This window comes from Vanellus vanellus (genome assembly GCF_965231255.1).
Source record: "Vanellus vanellus genome assembly, chromosome: 1".
In the NCBI taxonomy this organism is placed as follows: Eukaryota; Metazoa; Chordata; class Aves; order Charadriiformes; family Charadriidae; genus Vanellus; species Vanellus vanellus.
The window spans coordinates 148,560,723-148,583,248 of NC_138905.1; the positions used below are offsets into that span (position 1 = coordinate 148,560,723).

Below are 22,526 nucleotides of genomic sequence, written 5' to 3' on the forward strand. Positions count from 1 at the left end.
CCCAAGAAAGTTGGTTAATATTCAAGGACCACCTCCTCCAAGCTCAGAAGCGATGCATCCCTACAAAGAGGAAGGCAGGCAGAAAAGCCAGGAGGCTCGCATGGATGAATAGAGAGCTCCTGGACGTGACCAAAAGGAAAAAGGAGGTCTATAGGGAGTGGAAACAGGGGTGGGTAGCCTGGGAGGAATACAGAGGAATAGTTCAAGCAGCCAGAGATCAAGTGCGAGACCACCTGAGGAACCTGAAGGTGCACAAGTCCATGGGAACTGATGAAATACATCCGCGGGTCCTGAGGGAACTGGCAGATGAAGTCGCTAAGCCACTAGGCATCATATTTGAGAAGTTGTGGCAGTCTGGTGAGGTTCCTGCCGACTGGAAAAGGGGAAACATAACCCCTATTTTCAAAAAGGGAAATAAGGAAGACCCAAGGAACTATAGGCCAGTCAGTCTCACCTCTGTGCCTGGCAAGATCAGGGAGCAGATCCTCCTGGAAACTCTGCTGAGGCACATAGAAAACAAGGAGGTGATTGGTGATAGCCAGCATGGCTTCACCAAGGGCAAGTCATGCCTGACAAATTTGGTGGCCTTCCATGAAGGGGTTACAGCCGCAGTGGATAAGGGAAGAGCAACCGATGTCATCTACCTGGACTTGTGCAAAGCGTTTGACACTGTCCAACACAATATCCTGGTCTCTAAATTGAAGAGACATGGATTTGACAAATGGACCACTCGGTGGACAAAGAACTGGCTGGACGGCCGCACTCAAAGAGTTGCGGCCAATGGCTCAGTGTCCAAGTGGAGACCAGTGACGAGTGGCATTCCTCAGGAGTCGGTACTGGGACCTGTACTGTTCAACATCTTTGTCGGCAACATGGACAGTGGGGTCGAGTGCACCCTCAGCAAGTTTGCCAATGATACCAAGGTGTTTGGTGAGGTAGACATGCTGGAGGGAAGGGATGCCATCCAGAGGGACCTGCACAGGCTGCAGAGGTGGGCCCAAGCCAACCTCATGCAGTTCAACAAGGCCAAGTGCAAGGTCCTACATCTGGGTTGGTGCAATCCCAAGCACAAATACAGGCTCGGTGGGGAATAGCTGGAGAGCAGCCCTGAGGAGGACCTGGGTGTGCTGATTGACAAGAAGCTCAAGACAAGCCAGCAATGTGCGATCGCAGCCCAGAAGGCCAACTGCATCCTGGGCTGCATCAGAAGAAGTGTGGCCAGCAGGTCAAAGGAGGTGATTCTGCCCCTCTACTCCACTCTTGTGAGACCCCACCTGGAGTACTGCATCCAGCTCTGGAGTCCCCAGCATAAGAAGGACGTGGACCTGTTGGATTGTGTCCAGAGGAGGGCCACGAGGATGATCCAAGGGCTGGAGCACCTCTCCTGTGAGGAGAGGCTGAAAGAGCTGGGACTGTTCAGCCTGGAGAAGAGAAGGCTCTAGGGAGATCTTATTGCAGCCTTCCAGTACCTAAAGGGGGCCTACAGGAGAGCTGGGGAAGGACTTTTTACTCGGGCATGTAGTGATAGGACAAGGGGAATGGCTTTAACCTGGAAGAGGACAGGTTCAGATTAAACATTAGGAAGAAGTTTTTCACTTTGAGGGTGGTAAGGCACTGGCACAGGTTGCCCAGAGAGGTTGTTGAGGCCCCATCCCTGGAGGTGTTCAAGGCCAGGCTGGACGTGGCCTTGGGCAACCTGGTCTAGTGGGAGGTGTCCCTGCCTATGGCAGGGGGGTTGGAACTTGATGATCTTCAAGGTCCTTTCCAACATGAACCATTCTGTGAAAATAGCTGGTGGTAGACGCTACAGTCATGACTGGGGAGAAAAAAGCCAAAGCTTTATTAGTGCCAGTTCTAAGTGGAAGGGATTCAAATAGGAGAACTTCAGTCTGGCCAGATTAAATGTATAACCTGTACTTGTGGTCTTAAAATAAACGCTACTTCTCTGGTTTTATACAATTGAGACTTTTTTTGGAACGTGGTTTAAGCTCCACTGTCCTCCTGCTCGGGAACAAAATTTTTTTACACATCTGTAAGATACATAATTTTAAGATTTACATGAAAGGCAAGATGCAAAACTACACTGTTATGGGAAGCATGTGATAAGAATATCAATGGGGGGAACTGCAACATGTTTTTGCTGCAGAAGCATTGCTGATAAAATATAGTGAATTTCAAAGATTAAATGTTATTTGGTCTCCTTAAGGGCAAAAATAGTTCATAGCAAATTATATGCAATAGAATACCAAATGATTTAGTTAGTATATAACTAATTTTTCCAGATAATCTGTAACTTAATATATATCTCAATCAGCTAATCTGACTTGCTCTTGTTATTGGGGTCTTCATCACTTGCCTCCATTTTTTTTTTAACCAAGCTTTTTATGCTATGGAGTTACACTGTCTCTCTTCCTCATACTAGTTTTCAATACCAGTTAGTGGAATTCTTTCTCCACATGCTCCTTTTGCATGAGGAGCTTCAAAATCTTCAAACCCCTTACGCTAACCACCTTAGATCTGTCACCCAACTACCTACCCCTCCTGTGCTGTTTGCAGTATGGCTGGCTGGCTTGGCGGTACTGGCAGAAAATGCGTCTCACTGGTGGTGTCATTATTGCTGCCTTTATCCTCTCTGTTCTATTCCTGTTTTCCTCTACACTTCTTAGTAAAATTCTGGGACGTAAAGGATGTGTTGGCTGTGTGTGTGGATAAGGTAGGTTAGGGAAATAAAAAGAAATGGTTTGGCATGTTAAGGACACCTGCTGGTAAGTACAGTTTGTGCTAGCCTGCAGTAGGGGCAAATCTGACCCAGTAGTATGGTCTTGGTGGAGGAATGTACATGTCAATCTGTGCCTTACTTTACTGCTGTTGAGTTTTCTTTGGCACGTAGGTGTGTTTAATATAATCATGCTGCACAGGTTTAACCAATGTGCTTATGCTTTTAAGCAGCCTATTTCTTACCAGTTGCAAAATACTCTTGCATAAATTTTAATTTACTGAAAGGATATATTTTTGTTGGAAGAAAGTGAAAGAACTGTAATGGCCTTTACAAAGACATGAAGCCCTTTCCTATGAAGCGTCACAACTTCTATTTGACCTCAACTGAATTTTCACTTTCGTGGCAGCAACGTGGTAGATCTGTTTAAAGCCACTGAAGAAATAAGAGCAAGAGATTTCTGGGACTTCTTCATTAGGGACAAGAGGAAAGGGGATCAATTTGACTGTAATATTAGGTCTTTTTATTATTCCCTGCCCAGCTCTTTGAGAGATACTACTACTAGTCAAAGGCTTGTCTTCTGCCTTTCCCTGTAAATTATCACATAAAAGGTTCTGAAAACATATCTGTGTAATCCCTTCACAAAACCATTCTTTGTCAAACGTGTAGATCAGATTGCAGTCTCTTTTCGTTGTCAGATGAATGTAATTATTCCAGTAATACATCTTGTTTTCATACTGTTTTCTGTGAATTTTGTGCAACACAATGCTAACTTATTTTAATTAAATGCTTCAAAGAATAGAAATGGAGAAGGCTAACAGACTTAATTGGCTAACAGATCAGATCTGTGATAAGTTTCTTGCTGTGTTAATCCCCCAAGTTTAATATGTGCTTAGAGTGATTTAGCATTACTATTGGTTTCTGATATTTTACTGTTGTGATTTATACTTACTTTCTTCTTAGGTTGGGAGGGTAGGTTTGATTTCATTATTAGATACTCAACTGCCTCTTCTGTTAAACAGACTTACTAATGAAATACTTCCATCTGTTCACTCAATAGCTAGAAATGATCGCCATGGAAAATCCTGCAGACTTGAAGAAGCAATTGTATGTTGAATTTGAAGGAGAGCAAGGGGTAGATGAAGGAGGTGTTTCCAAAGAATTTTTTCAACTGGTTGTGGAAGAGATCTTCAATCCAGATATTGGTATGTGTTCTAATAATTTACTGATTTATCGGATTTTTCCCATGAAAGGTTGGACCAGATGATCTTTCAGGTCCCTTTCAACCTGGGCTGTTCTGTGTTTATGCAGTGCCTTTCTACATTTGCTGCTGCTTCTCTCTGAAACTGTCCAGATTTCTTGGTGATCGTGAGAGTATTTGGCTCACTATGTCATCATCAGTCATCCTCCTAACTGTGTATAGTTAGTGAAAGCTACCATTGCTTGTTTAGATATAAATCAGTAGCATAGGGTTTCTTTGCAGGGTTCTTTTGTTTTCTTACCTTTCTCCTCACTTTGAGGAGATGAACTTCTAGAATTAGTAACCAAACCAAAGAAGAAGACCTTCTGCAATAAAACCAGAGTAGCAGTATGGTGAGTTTCTGAGTTATTTCCTCCCCTTCTTCCAGCTTAAAAAATCCGATGGTCTCAGTTCTTCTAAGTATTTCATCCAAAAGGGATACAGATCCAAAGTGTGGCACTAATGTCAAATTTGACTGTAACTAGTTAAGATCTAGGAGTGATTTGATATATCGGAGCCAAAGTTTTATATTTGTGTTCTAACAGTCACATTTCCATCTTAGTGGTTTTTCCCTTGCTTCCTGCACCAGTCTTTTATGCTTCCATCTTTATACATGCAAGGACATGCTGCTTTTAATATGCAGCTTGTGAGCTGCTCTGAAGAGATTAAAATGTTCTAAAATGTTAATGAATACTCTGTGTTAGAATAGAAATGAGACCTACCAGGTTCCTAGAGTCTTTGAATGAGTTTGCAGTTCATTTTCTTACACTAAATGAGAATTAAGGCTTTATCTCTTGACTGAAGGTGATATCTTATTTTCAGTTTTAGGAGTAATTTTGTGGCTCTGTTCATGTGGCTTTGTAATCAATTTGTACATCTCCATAGGTTGTAAGTAAGCATATCTTTTAAGACTTGAAAAGATAAATCTTTGTGGCAAATGTAGTTCATGTTCTTGACCACATGAATCTAATTTCTGGTGTGTTGGGAGGAAGGAGCCTGGGCACTGTTCTTTGGGTTCAGCCTGGAAATCATGAGACTTAGCTGTACAAGCAACAGGTCTCTGGGACTATCCTTGTTCAGGGTGGTCAGTCTCTCTCCCCTTAAGTCTATATGCATTTATCTTGCTTCATTATCTAGTCAGGTAAGCAATGGATTTTACTGTGGAACTCATTTAAATAGTTTATAGCCTATACACAAACTCTGGTTTCATAAAAAAGAGCTAATCTAGTGCCTTGCTACAGCCAAAAGGGTAAAGGGACTCTTTGCCCTTCTCATGTATGTAGAGTCCTATCCGCTCCTGCCAGCTCCTGGCATGTGCCAGTTCAGCTGTTTGTTGAAGCTGTCTGTGAAGGTACTCAGCCTTTGAAGTTGGCAGGGAATTGGTCACTTGAAATAGCGAGCTGAATCAGATGAAGGAGTAGGGGAATAAAGCAAAACCTCCCCCTTTCAACAGTGACACACTGTTAAAATTGCAACCCCTCATGTGAAACAACAGTCCCATATTACATTTTCCCCTCAAGTCGCGATGTACATGGTAGCTGCAGCGACAGTGGACCTTGTTGAGTACCTTTAAACAAACAAACAAAAAATGTCTTAGGTATCTAAATCTTAAGTTTATATGTGATGGTTAATCCTTGCTTCATCATTGTAGATTCCAGTTCAGCAATGGGGCTGCATCAAGTCCTGTTTCTTTGCTGGAACTGGCCTGGAAAAGCCTTTGAAGGCTATCACTTTATAGTGATTGGAATCCTTCAGGATTATTTAATCCACGTGGGTTTTGATTTGTGTTCTTTTCTTGCACTATTGTATTTATCAAAGTTGCCATCTATGTTGACAATGTGCTGCTGCTTCCTCAGTAATGGAAGGGGGATGAAAGACTGTGTATGCACAGCTTCGGTGGGCACTGCAGGATGTCGTATCACAGGTCTCCTGCGTGCTTTTAGTGGTAATGTGAGTAACAGTATTTTGAGCGGCTCCAATTACCCTAAGGTAAGTAGCTTCTCTTTGCCATTAAATTAAGTATAATGTTAAGTTAAACATGTTTTAGTGGCATTCTAATGCAAATGCATTTATAATGGTATGTTTTACTTGTCATTTTTATTGAAACGTAACCGTAATTGTTCAACATCATTTTTTTACAGGGATGTTCACATATGATGAATCTACAAAACTGTTTTGGTTTAATCCGTCCTCTTTTGAAACTGAGGGTCAGTTTACACTGATTGGCATAGTACTGGGTCTGGCTATTTACAATAACTGTATACTGGATGTACATTTTCCCATGGTTGTCTACAGGAAGCTAATGGGCAAAAAAGGAACTTTCCGTGATCTGGCAGACTCTCATCCTGTAAGTTCATTATGTTCTTTCAGTTGATTAATGCATTTTCCATGCAATAACTTAATCTAGATTTAAATTACACACAAGATCACTGTCAGAATTGGAAGTGAAACAACCAGTGACTTGTGTGAAGAGTCTGTATTTGTTAAAATAAATACATAAGCAATAAAACCTCTATTACATCTGTTTTGGAGGAGGCAGAATTGTCAAGTCAACAAATAGGGCTGGGTATCAATAAAGCTTTGTTCTATTTTTGTACATACTGCCTGAATTGCTTAATATCACTAAGCGCTATTAAGCATAAACTATTATCAATAGTATCTTCCTAAAGAGACTTCTAAAATTAGGCTGTTTATATCCATTTGTAGAAGTAGATTTCTACAAAAAATGTGAAAGAAACAGTGGGCATACAAAAGTGTGATGCTCATATTGTTTTTTGTCTAAAGCAAAGACAGATGTGGCAGTTCATGAATATCCCTGCAGTTTGGGAGCAGTGATCCGTGTCCATCTTCCCCACCCCTCCACAGCCAGTGGATATACAAAAACACCAAGCTGTGCACATGCTTTCATAGATAGAGCATAGAAGCATGTATGCAGGATGTCTTGTCCCTGCTCCATCTTCAGTCAAAGGTCACCAGTAGCTTTTCCTCAAATTGGCTATTGTGAGTTCAGAGTATGCTTCATTTCATTTCAAATGGTGGGACACTTCCCTTTTCATAAGCAGTTATGCAAAATCTTCAGCTAGTCAAAAAAGATGAGTAAAAAGATACTGTTTAAAAACAACTTGCCTTTTATTTTTGTTTAATCACAAAATGAGGCATGTGTAATCAAAGAATAGGTTATCCAGTCTGCTTTGGATGGCTATATTTAACAGTGTGCCAGCTCTGACCAGTTTCTCTGTAAAATGATGTTGAGAAATACACAGTGCTCCCAGTTTCCTGTAATTTTTATTACTTACTCATTTTTTTTTAATGACACAAAGCAGATTTATTTCTCTGGAACAAGGCAGTCGGGGCACTTCTTAAGTTTTCTCCCCTACTCTTATGTTTCTCCTTTGACGCCTACACTGACTTCTTATTAAATAATCCTTTTTAAACTCTTTGTATTCTAATACGACTTAAACAATTACTCAGAGCTTCTCAAATCAAAAATGAAATTTGGAGTAGTCAAGCCTCCTAATGCTTTTTCTAATGCCGTAGAGCATGGAGGACAGGGTGTTCACCAGCCCTCATCACTAACAGTTCCAAGTCCAGACATTTTTAGTGCAAGATATTTTTAAAGGTGCTGTGGAAGAATCAAAAGGATACAGTTAATAAGGGTGAGGCTTACATGTAAACTTTCAGTAATTAAAACATTGAGTGGAACTTTGCTTCCACTTCACTATAAAAATATAGTTGCACTCAGTTGTTCCTTTTACCTTCACTTTGCATTCTTGAGTCCTACACCTGTCTCAACCAAAGAATTGTTCCTTTTCTGTATAGCCTTTGGTTCCCAAGAGAGTCTTGGGCTTTTCCTAAGGCATAGCTGGGAGGAAGGCTAGTTGCTCCTTTGAATAGAACAAACTTACAGGTAACTTCAGATTCCGCTTGGCAGATTCTAACCTAATTTGTGATTATTTTTTTTTTTTCATGCATTTCTATACTTTAATGACTGCCCCATCTGTGTCGCTCCAGGATTACTTCCTAGTTCGGGTGTTAAATCAAGATGTAGGAGATAAAAGCCTGCTACCTAATTTTTATCTGATATAAAATAACAGCATTTTCTTTGATTTTTTTTTTTTTTTAACACATATATGTTCAACTTACTAGTGTAGTACGTTCTGGATGCCAAAAGTAAATACAGTTTCAAAAGAGTTAAAAGAGGAGGTAATCAGTGGCTCTTAAGCTACAGGTCTGACCATTCCATTTAGGAAGATTCCTGGGTACTGGTAGGCTCTTCTGAGGGATTTATCTCTTATTGCCATGTTTCTTTTTTGTCTTTGCTTAATATCTGCTATTGGTTGTTTTTACAAACACTGAGCTCAATATACCTTTGTGTGAACTGTTAGGGGAGATCTTAGGTGACGCGTGTCATAGACCATAACAACCCTTTTGGAGGCAGATGATTTCATGTCTTCTGGTGTTACTCAGTGAAATCTATTGCAACTTATTTATGACAGACATGTATTCCTTATTCTGTTAGGTTCTTTACCAGAGTTTGAGAGACTTACTAGAGTATGAAGGAAGTGTGGAAGACGATATGATGATAACGTTTCAAATATCTCATACGGATCTCTTTGGCAATCCAATGATGCACGATTTAAAGGAAAACGGTGATAAAATTCCTATTACAAATGAAAATAGAAAGGTACACTCAATTTTTTTTAACGTAATCTGTAATTTTTAGATATTCTGTGCAGAATTACATAGAACTCTATAAAGGTTTGGTCTCGCTTATAATTTAAGTTTAAAAGCCTTTTAAAATTGCCATAGCACAGTGTAATTGTAAGCAGAAAAGGCTTCTCTTTTTAAAGCAAGCATCAATACATGCATACGTTGCTTCTGGGTATGGTGGTTGACCTGTTTGAGAAATATCTGGGACTTGCTCTTTGTTTTTGCTGAGTAGAAACTGAGCCCAGATAATCTTTGTAGAACTATAGAATTAAATGTATTTCAGGGTCATATATATATTTGGGAGATACTTCAAGTGGCATGCGTCGAAGTACTAAGGGTTTTTTGGGATTGTTTCCTTACAGGAATTTGTCAATCTGTATGCTGACTATATACTCAATAAATCAGTAGAAAAACAGTTCAAGGCCTTCCGGAGAGGATTCCACATGGTGACCAATGAATCTCCTTTGAAATATTTATTTAGACCAGAGGAAATTGAATTACTTATTTGTGGAAGTAGGGTAAGAATCCTGAATTTACACCAGAAAAAGTGGAGTTTTTTTGATCCTAAGTATGTAATTAGTGGTCATTTTTAAAAATGTCATCTTCTTACAGAATTTAGATTTTCAAGCACTAGAAGAAACTACGGAATACGATGGTGGCTATACAAGAGACTCTCTTATTATTAGGTAATTTTTTCTAATTTCTGAAAGGTTAAAAGCACTTTACATGCCTGTTTCTTCATAATTAATTTAATATTGTAAGATTTAGTATTTTTGTAGTACTGGAGATGCGTCTTTTGTTTAATTTCACTTTACTCAAGTACTGTCATTAGAAAAGAGCAGATTGTATAAGCGTTGTCTTTAGCTTCCAGTGACCTTTGGTAAAGCTTAAAAGGGATTTTTCCCTGGGTTTTTGTCTCTCTTATCATATAGTTAAGTAATCCCCAGCATAAACAGGACTGCTATCAATAAATTATCATTTTGCTGTAGTTGTTTAAAAAATAAGATAAAATTTGCAAACACTGAATTGTTTGAACAGGTCGCACGTGTAGAATTTTCTTCTCTAATTAGAAATTAAGTAAATTCAATGTTTTTAAGAGGGAAAATGTTTTTAATGTTTTTACCTTCTTGTCCCCTTTGATTTGAGAACTCTGAAGACAAGGGTCGGAGAAGTGTGACTCTTTGGTCCTCTAGACTTTGCCAACTACTTAACTAGTTCCTGCTAGGGTAGAAACCTTTGACAGCAGCTGCATTTCTTTACTGTGGTGTTTAAGAAGGTGGTAGAAATGGACAGTGTAGTGGAACCAGTGTAATTCCTTAGGAATAATAATATAAAGGGGGAACATTTGCAGAACACATATCAGCCAAATTAACATTTTAAAAACAGTTAAACTGCAGTGGTTTGGTAGTATTTCTGATTTCTACTTCTGAATCTCTCATCTGTTGGTAAATACATTACTGTTAGTTTTGGTTTATGAATGCAACTTGCAAACTGATGTTAATATTTATTAGAATTACTAAGCCTTCAAAGTTCAATTGCTTTTGAAAGTCTCTTACCAAAGAAAGTTGTCATTTTACTTACTTTTTTATTTCTTCTTTGATAGAGAATTCTGGGAAATAGTCCATTCATTTACAGATGAACAGAAAAGACTATTCTTACAGTTTACAACAGGCACGGACAGAGCCCCTGTGGGAGGTCTTGGAAAGTTAAAGATGATCATAGCCAAAAATGGCCCAGATACAGAGAGGTAAAAACAAAACAAAAAAAGAACCCAAACCTACATTATGCTTGTTTGTTTATAAATGATAAATGAAAGCAAGTTCTGTGCTTTTAATTTACTAACTTAGTTAAATCTGAAAGTTGAATCTTTAAGCAATGTAGATTCTCTTTACATTCAGTATTTTGGATCTGTGACATAGCATGGTGTTTCTTTGCATGTACCACGTGATCCCAGATCTGAACTCGTCTTTTTTGTTTTCCCCACAGGTTACCTACATCTCACACATGCTTTAATGTACTTTTGCTTCCGGAGTATTCAAGCAAAGAAAAGCTTAAAGAAAGATTATTGAAGGCGATCACATATGCCAAAGGATTTGGCATGCTGTAATAAATATAACAAAAGGGATTAAAAAAATGATGGTGATGATGTCCCTGTCCAAAAAGGCCATAAGATAGTGAGCTACAGTAGTCACCTGTGTTTGTGCCTCCCTTCTTTACTGGGGACATTGGGCTGGAACAGCAGATTTCAGCTGCTTATATGAACAAAATCTTTATTTTTTCTTTTAGCGTGAAAGTGTTACATATTCTTTCACTTGTATGTACAGAGAGGTTTTCCTGAATATTTATTTTAAGGGTTAAATCACTTTTGCTTGTGTTTATTACTGCTTGAAGTTGAGCCTTTTTGAGTATTTACAAGAAAACAAACTGTACTCTCCCAAGGAAAATATTGCCATCATTTGTAGACCATGTAACCTTCAAGTATGTGCTATATTTTTGTCCCTGTATCTAATCAAATCAAGAACTGTACTTTTTGAAGAGTTTGCTTTTGAAACTTGAAGTCTTGGAAAACAGTGTGATGCAATTACTGCTGTTCTAGCCCCCAAAGAGTTTCTGTGCAAAATCTTAAGAATCAATAAAGATGGAAGGGAGAACTTGGAATGTTAAATTGCAGCCTTGAGAACTTTACTTTAGTCACAGCACAACAATTAAAATTCATTTCACTATATGTTGTCTTCACATGTCTTGTAATAAATTGTGTTTTTAATTAGGAAACATTTCTTAGCATATGAAAGGGTAGAAATTTTAGTTACTTTTTTTAAAAAGAAGTTTACTGGGGAAAGTGCATTTTCAACTGAACAGCTTTAGAGTAGGGAGTGAAGTGTTCGGAAAAAAGATAGGAAGTTTTTGCTATATTATAAACAAAGCATGTGGAAGTGCACTTAAAATGAAGTTTTATTCTTAATTGCCTATTATGTTGACATTTTAAATAGACAATCCAAAGTCTTCCCTACATGTTATGTCATCACCGTTTATTTAATGAATCGTTGTTCCTACTTATCAAGGCACATGATCAGTGTTGCAACATAATCTAAAGGGATGGCTACTGTATTTTAATCGCATCTAACAATAAGCAAAATTGAACAATATTAAACGTAAGGCCTACTTCATGTTGTACACTTCCAACCATTAAATAAACTGTTAGTAAATACTAAGGTTATGTTCATCTACTACATAAAGTATTCAGTAGGTTTTTAATTTAACTCTACAAATCATATCAGAAATAAATCCTTTACCTTTCGTAGTCTGTGTTTAATGTTAATTTCTCCTGTTGCAATATATGATAAAGGGATTATGCGTTTTTAAGTGAAGACGTAACTGGCATATCTCTTTTGTAAGACAAGCTGCAGCGGATATGCAGAGCTGAGCTTGTGCCTTGACAATTGCTATAACTGACTACTACCAATCAAACCCGTGACTGTGTGGAATTGGCATTAAAAGGCATAGTTTTGAAATCATTGGGGAAAGAAAAGATGTCTTTCAGGACTATTTTAATGAATTCTTTCTAGTAATAGAAACAGACAACTGTTATGTAACTATGATGCTGAATAAAACAGTGACCTTTTTTCACCACGGTTCAGTGAAAAAGAAAACAAGTGACTTCCTTACTTTGATAAATTGGATATTAAATTATTTGATCAGAAAACGTTGTAGTACAGCATAATTTGAGGGTTACAGGTACGTAAAACTCGCCAGAAGTGAACTGTAGTGATGTGGGATCCAGCTGTGTTCCCCTCTCAAATCCAAGCCGATGCAACATGGCCTGGACGTGGGCACTGAAACCTGCTGGGGGAGGGAGAGATGCTGGCTGTCTTCTGGTCTTGGATCTTGAGGTGGCACTTAGGGCATGCTCTCTTGAATGTTCACCTCATTGCGTGCCCTTGAAGAGGAAAGCACAGGACACCCTACCTCTCAGCAGGGTGGTTGACAACAGTTCTTTGCTGATTTCCTTCAGGTTTGGGGCACCTTTTACTGTAGGTGGTGAGATCAAGGTTTGTCGAGTACCTCGACGTGTTTTGTTACAAGTATGAACCACATCATGATACTGCTTTTGTGGTGTGTACTACACCAATAGTCTGATGCTGTGACGCTATATCCCATAACTTGTTTTATTCTGATGACGTAGCGATGGATCGTGGTTATGTCCAGCTGACAAGTGTGTAAGATTCATGTTGGGTTTTTTTATGTAGGTCCAAAAGCTGGGCAGACAGCATAATTGGATAGCAATACAAAGTTCTCCAACTGAATTGTTGACATTGTAAATATGCTTTTTCTGTCTTCCTTTAGCATTAAGATTAAAATAACACATAATTCTCTTGGCCTTTAAAAGCATAAGTTGTTTTTCAAGGATTCATTCTCAGGTAAGTTATGAATACTTTCTATTTGGCAGATTTCCCATTTAAATATATACTGCCTCCCCCAAGATGCCACTGTATTGAAACCTTATCTCATTAGCGGTGTTATAAATGTGCTAATTGTCCAGTGGCAGTTGATAAGGTTTAAAATAAACAAAGTCTTGTAGCTGCAAGCTGCCCTCCTGCCCTGCAGAAGTTCCAGTCAGTCTTCTGTTGCTTGAAAGGTTTGTCAAAGTGGAGAAAATGCTGTTTAAGTTCTCTTTTTTTTCTGGGCTCCAGGCACACACGGAATGTCTTTCACCCTCACTTAGTCTTTCTTCAGCATTTAGCAAATTTTAGGTCTACAAAACTGACCTCAGAAACTTAGGTGTACTTATGGGTCACTGAAATACCTCTCTCGAGTGAGGCAGAAGACTCCTGTTCCAAGGTAGCAGCCTGATGCCAGGATCCGGGTGCTCTCTCCTCGGGGTGTCCTTAATATGTTAACAAGAAAATATTTTGGGCATCTCATCATTGTCTCATTTGACAAGTGACAAATGCCTCTTTGAGCATTTCCTTCTGCACCCTAATAGACTGCCAAAATGCTTCCAGCCTTTGTGCAAAGGGGACATCAGGCTTTTATCTGTGTTTTTGTAGTATCGTATGCCTCAAAAATGATGGTAATGCAAGAAACGCTGAAAAGAATTGTCTTCAGAACTGAACAAATAGGGCATTTTTTTTTCACATTTTGTTAGGACTGAAGGAACAGTTTTTGTTTTAAGGGTACATGACTGCACAAACAGAGCATCACCCTTTAAATGGTGAAGGCTTTTGTTGCTAAAAAGATTTCGGGAACCGCCATCAGGAGTGAGCACAGTTCATCTAACTAAGGAGTAAGTGTTTTGTGAACTTCTAACTGGCTTCTTTCATTTGGCAGGTAGTAGCCTGAGATGAGACTGTGGCAGCCAAGACGACCCTTTCCAGCCCTGTGCTTTGAGGAAATTTGACACTGGAATGGGCTGACAATGAACCTGGGGCTCACAGCAACTCTTGTCTTATGGTAGTCGACCCATGCCTCTCGTCCAACAGCGGTCTTCACTGCTGAGGCAGGAACTTCATACCACCTGTCCTACCATGCAGATGTGATATACCTGATGGGCTGAGCCTCCAGGTAGCCCGCAGTGTGGGCTACTGGGACGCTTGCCTGGGTTTTGGCTCTGTGGAGCAGTGACTAGGGTGCAGGTTTCCACACTGCTGATGTTCAGGAGGAGGACAAGCCCCACAGCATCAGCTTTAAGGTGCTGCCCTGGTTACATCCAATTACCTCCACGTAAAATTTTAATCTCACCAAGGGATTAAAAATTTCCTGGTCGTTTCACGAAGTTTCAGGATAAAGGTACTTCAGTCAGGCTGAATGTTTGAGCTGTGCCTTATTTATTATGCAGAAAAACTCCAGTGTTCCAGTATGCAAGGTGGAGCAGGAACTTCTTCCAAGATTAGCTATGCAAAATTCAACCTTTCCTGACAAGAATTCAGTTGATTATGGTTAGTCTCAGAATCACAAGCGTTTGTGATAAGTTACCTACAGTTCCCGTTTGTACCTGTGCACAACTTTAATTAAACTTTCAGAATTACTGAAGTGATTTAAGTCGTTGTCACCAAATTCATAAGACCATCAGGGACTTGAAATGAATTTTATTAAGAAATTCACTTTTATACCATCCCCTTCTCCCCCCCCACCTTAGAAAAATGTAGTATTTCTTTCACTTGGATGCAAATTCCCATTTCTCTGAAACCTACTGCCTGAAACACCAGTCCCTCTTTCGCAATGGCTGTTCATGGGATGGGCGCCGGACAGGAGCTGGGCTTGGCTGGAGAAGTCGCTCACGTTGGCTGGTGGGGGGACCAAGTGAGAGGGTGAGAGGAGGGGGATGTGTTGGCAGAAAGAAGTAACTAGGTGGGAAGAGAAGCAGTTGGAAAACTGATTTTGATTGAGGAGGAGATCAGGGAGAATGAAGGGAGCAGAGGTGTCTTTTGGTTTTGTTTTTTTTTAACTGAAAGGAACTTGGGAAGACAAGGGATGGTAGGACGGTGGGTTTAATTGCAGATGTGTCGCTTTGCGATACGCAATTGTGGGTTTGTTCTGTTGTGAAGTATTTGTAGGCTACAGTCAGAGAGTGGTTCCGATAAATAATTGAAGTCTACCTAGTACACTTGTGTTTATGGATGTCTGATGCTCAAGTGTATATCCCTGCCTCAGGATTTCTATGTGGGGAAACTTCTAAGAGACAAGGACATCAGAGACACAAGTAGAAGGCAGGAATTGTTATTCTATTTTAGGATAATGGTATTAGGAACTGCTATATTCTCTTCCTGGGTAGGTTTATGCATAGTTTTGAGACTTAAAAATGAAGCCAGAGTTTGACTGTGAAAGTCAGCCGGTGACATCTGGAATGGGACTTCTGCCTTTGGAAGGATGCGCAGCAACTGTGCGTGCAGGGCTGGTGCTGCTGCTGCTCGTATCCCCTTGGTTGCCAAGTAGTGCTGAGCAACGTCAAGTGAAGATAACTGCAGCAGCTTGAAGATCTGTGCCTGAACTGTTGTCATGTGCAAAGCTGACATGGAGCCTTTCTTCTTAACGTCGCCGAAAGCTCTGGTGTTTGTTTCTGGCGGTGCCAGTGGGTTCACTGACAGAGAAAATCCCTTAAATCTAGCTTTCCGCTGCATTTTTTTGCTTCCAGATCTGTATAGCACAGCAGTGCAAGCGATGATGCTCGCAAGACACTATCTATAAAGTGGCAATTGCTTGAATGTTTCTGTGCAAAGTTTTGAGCTGCCAATACCTTCTGTGCTGCTACGTTTGATTTAGTTATTTCCCGTTGCAAGCATTCGGTGTTTGAGCAGCAAGGGGTAAAGATCAGGTAAGCTAATATGATACGACTAAGGGGTTTTTATTATTTCCTAATAAAGTTCTTTTTAATAAAAAAGAGGAAACTCAGCACTAGAATATTCTTTTGAAAACATACTTTTATCTAGGAAGCAGTCTCCTTTGTGCTATATACATGGATATTTTTTTAACTGATTTTTTTAATTGCCATCTGCACATGAAGAATTCTATGAACTTTGTCGAAAGTCACCTGAAACAAAGCAGGTGACGTTTTGGCCTTATCAGCACTGATACTTTCCTTTTCAAAACCCGACCCAGACTACTTCACGAGCATCTGATATGGGTTGTTCTTTTTTTCCACCTTCAGTCTCCCTCGGGGAGGGTCTCATATTCCCAAACTAAAAATCCCCAAGTGGGTATCCTTTCTAACAAAGTTCCTCTCCGGCCGCTTTGCCGTAGTGCTGCAGCCTTCGGGCTCTGCCCTCGTGGGCCTCTGCTTTCTGTCCCTGCAGTAATGGCCGGCAGCCAGCCCAGGTGAGAGCACCACTCCTGTGCCAGGAGTCGTTCCAGACAGTGGACCTCAGGTCTTTCAGAGGCGATCCTGCTCCAGACATCCAGCTTTTTGGATAAGCAGTTTGACTTTATCATCCCTGCCAGTTTCTTTGCCGGCTTCGCTTTTGGAGAAGAGAGGCCTTCTCGCTGTCTCGGCCCCAGGAAGGGTTTCCTGGATGCAGGACTCTGATTCTGGCACCACCCACTGCTGCTGTTGCCACCTTCAGAGGATGGTTTTATGCCCTTCTCCCTCTTTCATGTTCTTGGCTTCTCCTGAAGGGACAGCGGGTGGCCTGGAGCCAGCGCTCTCGGCTGTTCCGTCCCACTGCAGACCAGCAGTTCCATTGGGGGAAGCTGGAGGTACAGAAGCAGCAGTGATCTGCCTGCTGCCTCTGGGCCTCGCTGCTGCAGGGCTGTGCATGGTAAACGTGGGCTGTTTCGGCAGTTTCTTCCCATCTGCTGTGTTCTTGCTGTGCTGCCCACCTGGAGGACCTGCTCAGGAGTAGTAACTGCTGGTGGCTCCCCTTCCATGGCAATGGGGGGGAAATAACACTTGACAATAAGAAAAAAAATGGGTTTCGGCTTTGTTGTTTGGTTGGTTGGTTTTTTTTTCTTGTCCAGAAAGTAAAGAAATCACATGTCAAAACAGATAAAAAGCTGAGAAATTAATAGCTATTCATCAAGCTGCCCATCAGTCCAGAATACAGTTGTGCTTTCCTGATTTTTCCATGTTACGGTTCTTCAGTTGCCCTCTTGCAGAAAGGTTGACACCAGCCACAACAAACATTAAGAAAAATGGAGTAGCAACCACTAGTAAATTCCTTTCATGCTTCTGCACTTCTGGTTTTAGCAACCAACCCCTGATTTACCTATACAAATAAGACAGGTCTCTGTTAGAGGTGGACAGTGTCCTCCTTGGCCTCTTGGGAGGACAGCCTTTGGCATGGGAGCTGTAGCCATCCGCACGGCAACCTGTGCTCTCCCTGCAGAAGCTAAGAGAAATGGTAGAGCCGATGAAAAAAATCTCTTTGTGAGACCTGCTGCTGCTTCTGGAGTAAAGCTGATGTTTGTGTTCATCCCTGAAGCTGAGGACACCCTGCTGTCCTGCTCTTGATGTTGCAGAAACTGATTTTGCTTAACTAATATGAGTCTTCCCTCCTCCCTCTGCTTTTAGGGCGTGGAGCAGGGAGGACTGCAAACACAGAACGGCAGAATTTTATTTTCCACAGTGAAGCTGCGAGGGCAGTTGGCAGCGGCAAGCCTCGGCCATTGAGCTGTGAGCTGGAAACGGTTGCAAAATCTGAATTTCAGAAACAAAAGGCCCGACCACTTATAGACCCGGGGCTTGCATGTGTTTCCCTGCCCTTCCACCCACGGCAGAGTGGAAGGGAGCGGGGCTTCCCCGTCCTCCCCATAAGGACTCCCCAAGCAGCAGCATCCTCGGGCTCTGGACTGTGGATGGGGCAGGGGGGAGAGGGGGATTCCCAGATAAACGGCTTCCCTCAGGAAAGCTGCCACAGCTGAAATCTTGTGCTTTAGCTGCCTGTACAGTTGCCAGATCCATTTAGTGCACAATTCATTTTGCTCTCAGAGATGCACAAAGGGTTTTTATGAATGTTAAATTATGTAAACAAGGGTTTGATTCTTTCTGTCTGTTCCAGGATGGAAACATCAATAGAAGAGCCGGGGGCCTTTGAAGCCAAGTACAAATGCTGTAATCTCACAAATCTTCTGGATGAAGAGCAGCTCTCCTTTAGTCAGCCTGACTGCATTATCTCCTTGGACAACCTGGACTCGGTTTGGCCTGTGAAATCCTCTCTCATCCTCGCCAGCAGTAGCCCTACAGAAACAAATGCGTCTTCGACATCAGCAACCTACAGACCAGCTCTGAGAAAGCACTAACACTTTTGGGGGGAAAGGAAAATGAACAATATGTTTCTTAACATACAGCAGAGCCCTCGCTACTTGTAGGTTAATAAATATTTGGCAGGAATAACACTGTAAAGCAGATGCCTAAGCAAAAAGAATTAAACACAGGGTTGTTCCTTCCCCAGGCTGTTTCTGCAGAAAGGGCTGTGCAGTCACGCTCACCCCAACCCCTGCCTGTATGGGGGGATGGGCTGTGTGCACACACACGCACCAAAAAGAATAGCTGTTCTAGCTATCACCACCCTCCCTGTTGTCCAGTTCAGTTGGCTGAAGTTTCCAGAGCAGAGCTTTCTACTGTAAAAACTGTTTTAAATAAATAAAAAAAAAAATTAGTAGGGGATGAGGGGAAAAGGATGGGGGGCCGCTATTGAGAGTGCTTCAGGGAGCAAGGAGACAAATCATGTGCTGTTGGGGAGCAGGGCATGTGATCTGAGGCCCTTTCCCTGGAAAAGCTCAGGCTAAGCAGCACCTTGGAGCATGGTGGTGCTGCTCCACCAGCTTTGTGCTCCTTTTGCTCCTGCAGCAGATGTTCAAACCACCTCAGGCCTTGGCCATCGGGTGTCTCGCTCAGCACAGGCAGCTTGGAGCAACAGTACCACCCCATGGCCACCCACTTTCCCCACGGGTTGGTTCCTGTATCTGCGTGGTGAGCACCATAGCCATCAAACCCATTTGTAGATTCAAGATGTGCTTTCAAATGCTCTGTAAGAGTTGTCCCATTCCTTGCTTGCTTTTGTGGTGGGGTTGAAGTACCAGGCCAACCCCTGCCAGATACTGCCCAATGCTTTGGGGGAGATTTTTGGTAGGTGAAGTGTGTGTGCGCGCACACGTAGCAGCAAGCTGTAACCACTTATTTCTGCTGGAGAAGGCACCGTTCCTGCTGTGCTGCCCTGCATGGAGCTGGGGAAGGGAAAGACAGGAGATGATTGGTGGCAGTGGCAGGAGAAGCCCATCAGTCTCTGCACCCCAGGAGGCCCGGCACAGCTGGGGAAGCCGGGTGGTGACCAGGCTCTCGTGCCTCTGTGGTATCTGCAAACACAGTGACAGTGTCAAAACCGGGCATGAGACCAAAGCCGTGTGCCAGCTGCCCCGTGGTGAGGGGGGGAACACCGCCATTCCCGCTTGGTTTTCCTGTCACTTCAGATCTCTGTTCCAGCTAATGATTTTCTGGGCCATGTAACACTCACATTACCAAAGTCTTGTCGTGAAATGCTAAAATCCAGGGGGATATGGATAAGAGAAAACACAGAATTGCTTAAACATTGCTGAAAATATTTTAATGTACATGCTGTGGCCACATTATAGAAGGGGAAAAACATCTTACAGAGATAAAAAACAACAAAGGATGTGATTTCATCATGCCAAAAGCTATATATTTCAAAGTGACTGAAACCAGTAGCATTGAAATAGCTCTTTTTCTGGCATATGAAAACCAGACCGACAGGCATGGAAAGGGGAAGAGCAAACATATTTAACTTAGAGATTAACCTGTTCTGATCCATCAGGTAAAGAAGCATTCTTGTGTTTGTGGCTTTTTTTAACAGGTATAAATTTGTATAAATAATACTTTCAATAGTTCTATTTGTATATATATACCTAGTAGGCTGGAACAGCTGCAGTATGTTGGGTAGATAGTTAGATATTTACAGACAACGATGACTGATTCAGAACGTGACGATAACTATGAAACCCCTACCAGATAACGTGTTTGAATAACACAACAGTGACCGTCAGCCACAGGCCAGTGCGGTACCTGCCTCTGTTATAAGGTGAAAGTTGCAAGTTCAGCAGCCTGTGACAGCACCGTCTGTCCTTACGGTGGAACGCTGCAACGAGCCAGCACCCAACACCACCTCAACCCTGCTGCCTTCCTCAGTGCGGGTGTGAGGGCACTAGACCCCCTGCCAAAAGCAACCTCTCTTACCTCCCCTATTTGTCTCAAGCTCTCAGAGAAAATAAAGACAAGATTCAGCTGAAGGACCAAAGCTTCCCAACTCTGCTGGCTGCATAGAGGTCTCAGCTACTTTCCAAAGTCCTCGTTATAGTAGGTGGAAATCTTGACAATAGAGGTTAAGACCAGCCTGCAGCAGATACCTAAGTCTAGTTGGCTTCTAGACTGATGGTAACAGGAGTTTAGACATGGGCCATGTGTGGACATCTACTACCCGGTGGTCCCTTTGCCAGTGCTGCTGGCAAAGCCCCATTCCTTAGTCGCTGTCAGATTTGTCTCACTCACCAGGCTCAAAAAGTGTCCTTAGAAGGGGCACAGCTGCTTGCCCAGAGATGAGTGCTTATCCTGAGCAGTTGTACTCAGTTTAGCAAAGCAGCCACCTCTTTTCATTTCACTACCATCAGTTAAACCACCGTGGGTTTCTCACCAATTTTCCAACAGGTCATTTATGCCAGCGTGCTGTTAGGGCTCCTTAAGTCAGGGCTGAGGACATCTAAAAGGTAAAGCACTGCGCATGGGAATACCTAACACCGCTGGAGGATGCAGCCCCCGTGCCGTAGATGCTGAACAGCCTCTGCTACTCCATAGTCTTCTGAAGTCAGTGGGGTACTGGAGGATAAGAGTAATGCAGGGAAAGCTACACAACAGAAAAATACTGTACAGCAAAAATGAAAGCTAGTATCTTCCCAGTGGGAGAATACTAGAGAAATCCCCTTGGTGGGAGGGAAGAGAAGCCTGGAAAGAAACTGGAAGCAGTGGTGTGAAGGAGGCTGAGGGGTGTGTAGGAGGCAAGCCCTGAGGCTGCAATGTGACAGAGCAAGAAACCTTCTCAGTACCATTCTGCCCCAAATGTGAGGGCAGGCTGAGTGGCCCAGACCTGTGTACTCACCTCAGAGCCAGACTGAGTAGAGACAGTAGAGACAACTGCTCTGCAGCGAGTAGAAAAGCAACCAGCACAACCAGGCTCCTACCAGCAGAACCACAGTAAACGTGGCCTTCATTCTCCCTAAGTAATAGAAATGTGGCAGTGTGACAACTACTTCAGAGAAAAACTGGCATTAAATAGAGATAAGAGGTGGAGTAAGCATCATTAAATGAAATAAAAATAAGAAAACATAAGCCTAGTAGCAGAAAAGCAACACAGGGCTTGTTCTCCCTGCCTTGCAGAAACCCTACTGGGGGGCAAAGCTGGGGGGAACAGGCTGCCCCTGCCTGCAGCCCGTGCAGTTTCTTGGTAGCCTCCCTCCAGGACCGCCCATTTGCTGAGAGGAAATTCACTCAAGACCCTACATACAGGAGCTGCACACACCAGGGCCCTCTTTTCCCTAGTTCAGTGATGCCATATTGCTACAGGTGTCTTCTAGCATCGAGCTTTTGGGGACTGCCTTCCAAGCGAAGGTTTTATCAGCGTGGATGGGGCTGTGCTACAAAAAAAAAAGGGGGGGATCTCCCACTCCCTCCCCAAGCGAAGCAGCTGCAGAGCAGCAAATGCTGTTGCAGACAGTGCCAGAAAGGACATGAATGAGCGCTGCTACTCTGTCAGCACAGTCCTTTGTGCAGAGCCCAGCTCATTAGAAAGAATCAGACTAAAGCATCCTGATGCACGGCTATTTCATACACGTGCAGGGCTACACCGCTGCTGCTTAGCTGTAGTCCAACTGTTTGCACAGATGCTTCACTGTAAACGAACAAAGATTTTGAGGCGCCCGGATGTGCATCCATGCATTTAACGAGCTACTAAGGTAGCAAGGTAGATCATATTCCCTATAACTATTTTTTAAGCCCTTAAAAAACCCCAGTCACTTCTACTTAAAGTACAATGCCTTCTTAACGCAACACGCATGGGAAGAGACAATGTGTCATGACCTATACGTACCACACGCAATAGACGTTCCAAGCATGACTGGTAAGAAACCCACTCCCAGTACAAAAAAGTACCCAAATGCCAGACCAAATCTTCCGCTAAGAAGAAGGTGACAATATTCTATTTACAAGAAAATACTGCTCCAGTTAAAAATGCTAAAAACCATTCTCTTGAGTTCATATAAAAATAATCATGTCTATGTATGCACACACATATTTACATATATTTATGGCTTTCACATGCTTCATCATTCTCCAATAAATGCGGAAACATAACTACTCCATTA

General features: G+C 42.1%; 1 protein-coding gene across 4 annotated transcripts in view; it reads left to right on the forward strand.

Moving 5' to 3' along the window:
- Positions 1 to 11,389, forward strand: part of UBE3A (ubiquitin protein ligase E3A) — a 55,747-nt gene extending 44,358 nt beyond the window's left edge. For all 4 annotated transcript variants that reach the window (XM_082495751.1, XM_082495752.1, XM_082495754.1 and 1 more), the window contains 7 exons: positions 3,777 to 3,921; positions 6,098 to 6,303; positions 8,476 to 8,640; positions 9,029 to 9,184; positions 9,279 to 9,352; positions 10,270 to 10,413; positions 10,653 to 11,389. In XM_082495751.1, the coding sequence (XP_082351877.1) occupies positions 3,777 to 3,921; positions 6,098 to 6,303; positions 8,476 to 8,640; positions 9,029 to 9,184; positions 9,279 to 9,352; positions 10,270 to 10,413; positions 10,653 to 10,773 (1,011 nt within the window). In that variant the 3' untranslated portion in view covers positions 10,774 to 11,389. The remainder of the gene's footprint in view (positions 1 to 3,776; positions 3,922 to 6,097; positions 6,304 to 8,475; positions 8,641 to 9,028; positions 9,185 to 9,278; positions 9,353 to 10,269; positions 10,414 to 10,652) is intronic.
- The last annotated feature ends 11,137 nt before the right edge of the window (positions 11,390 to 22,526 follow it).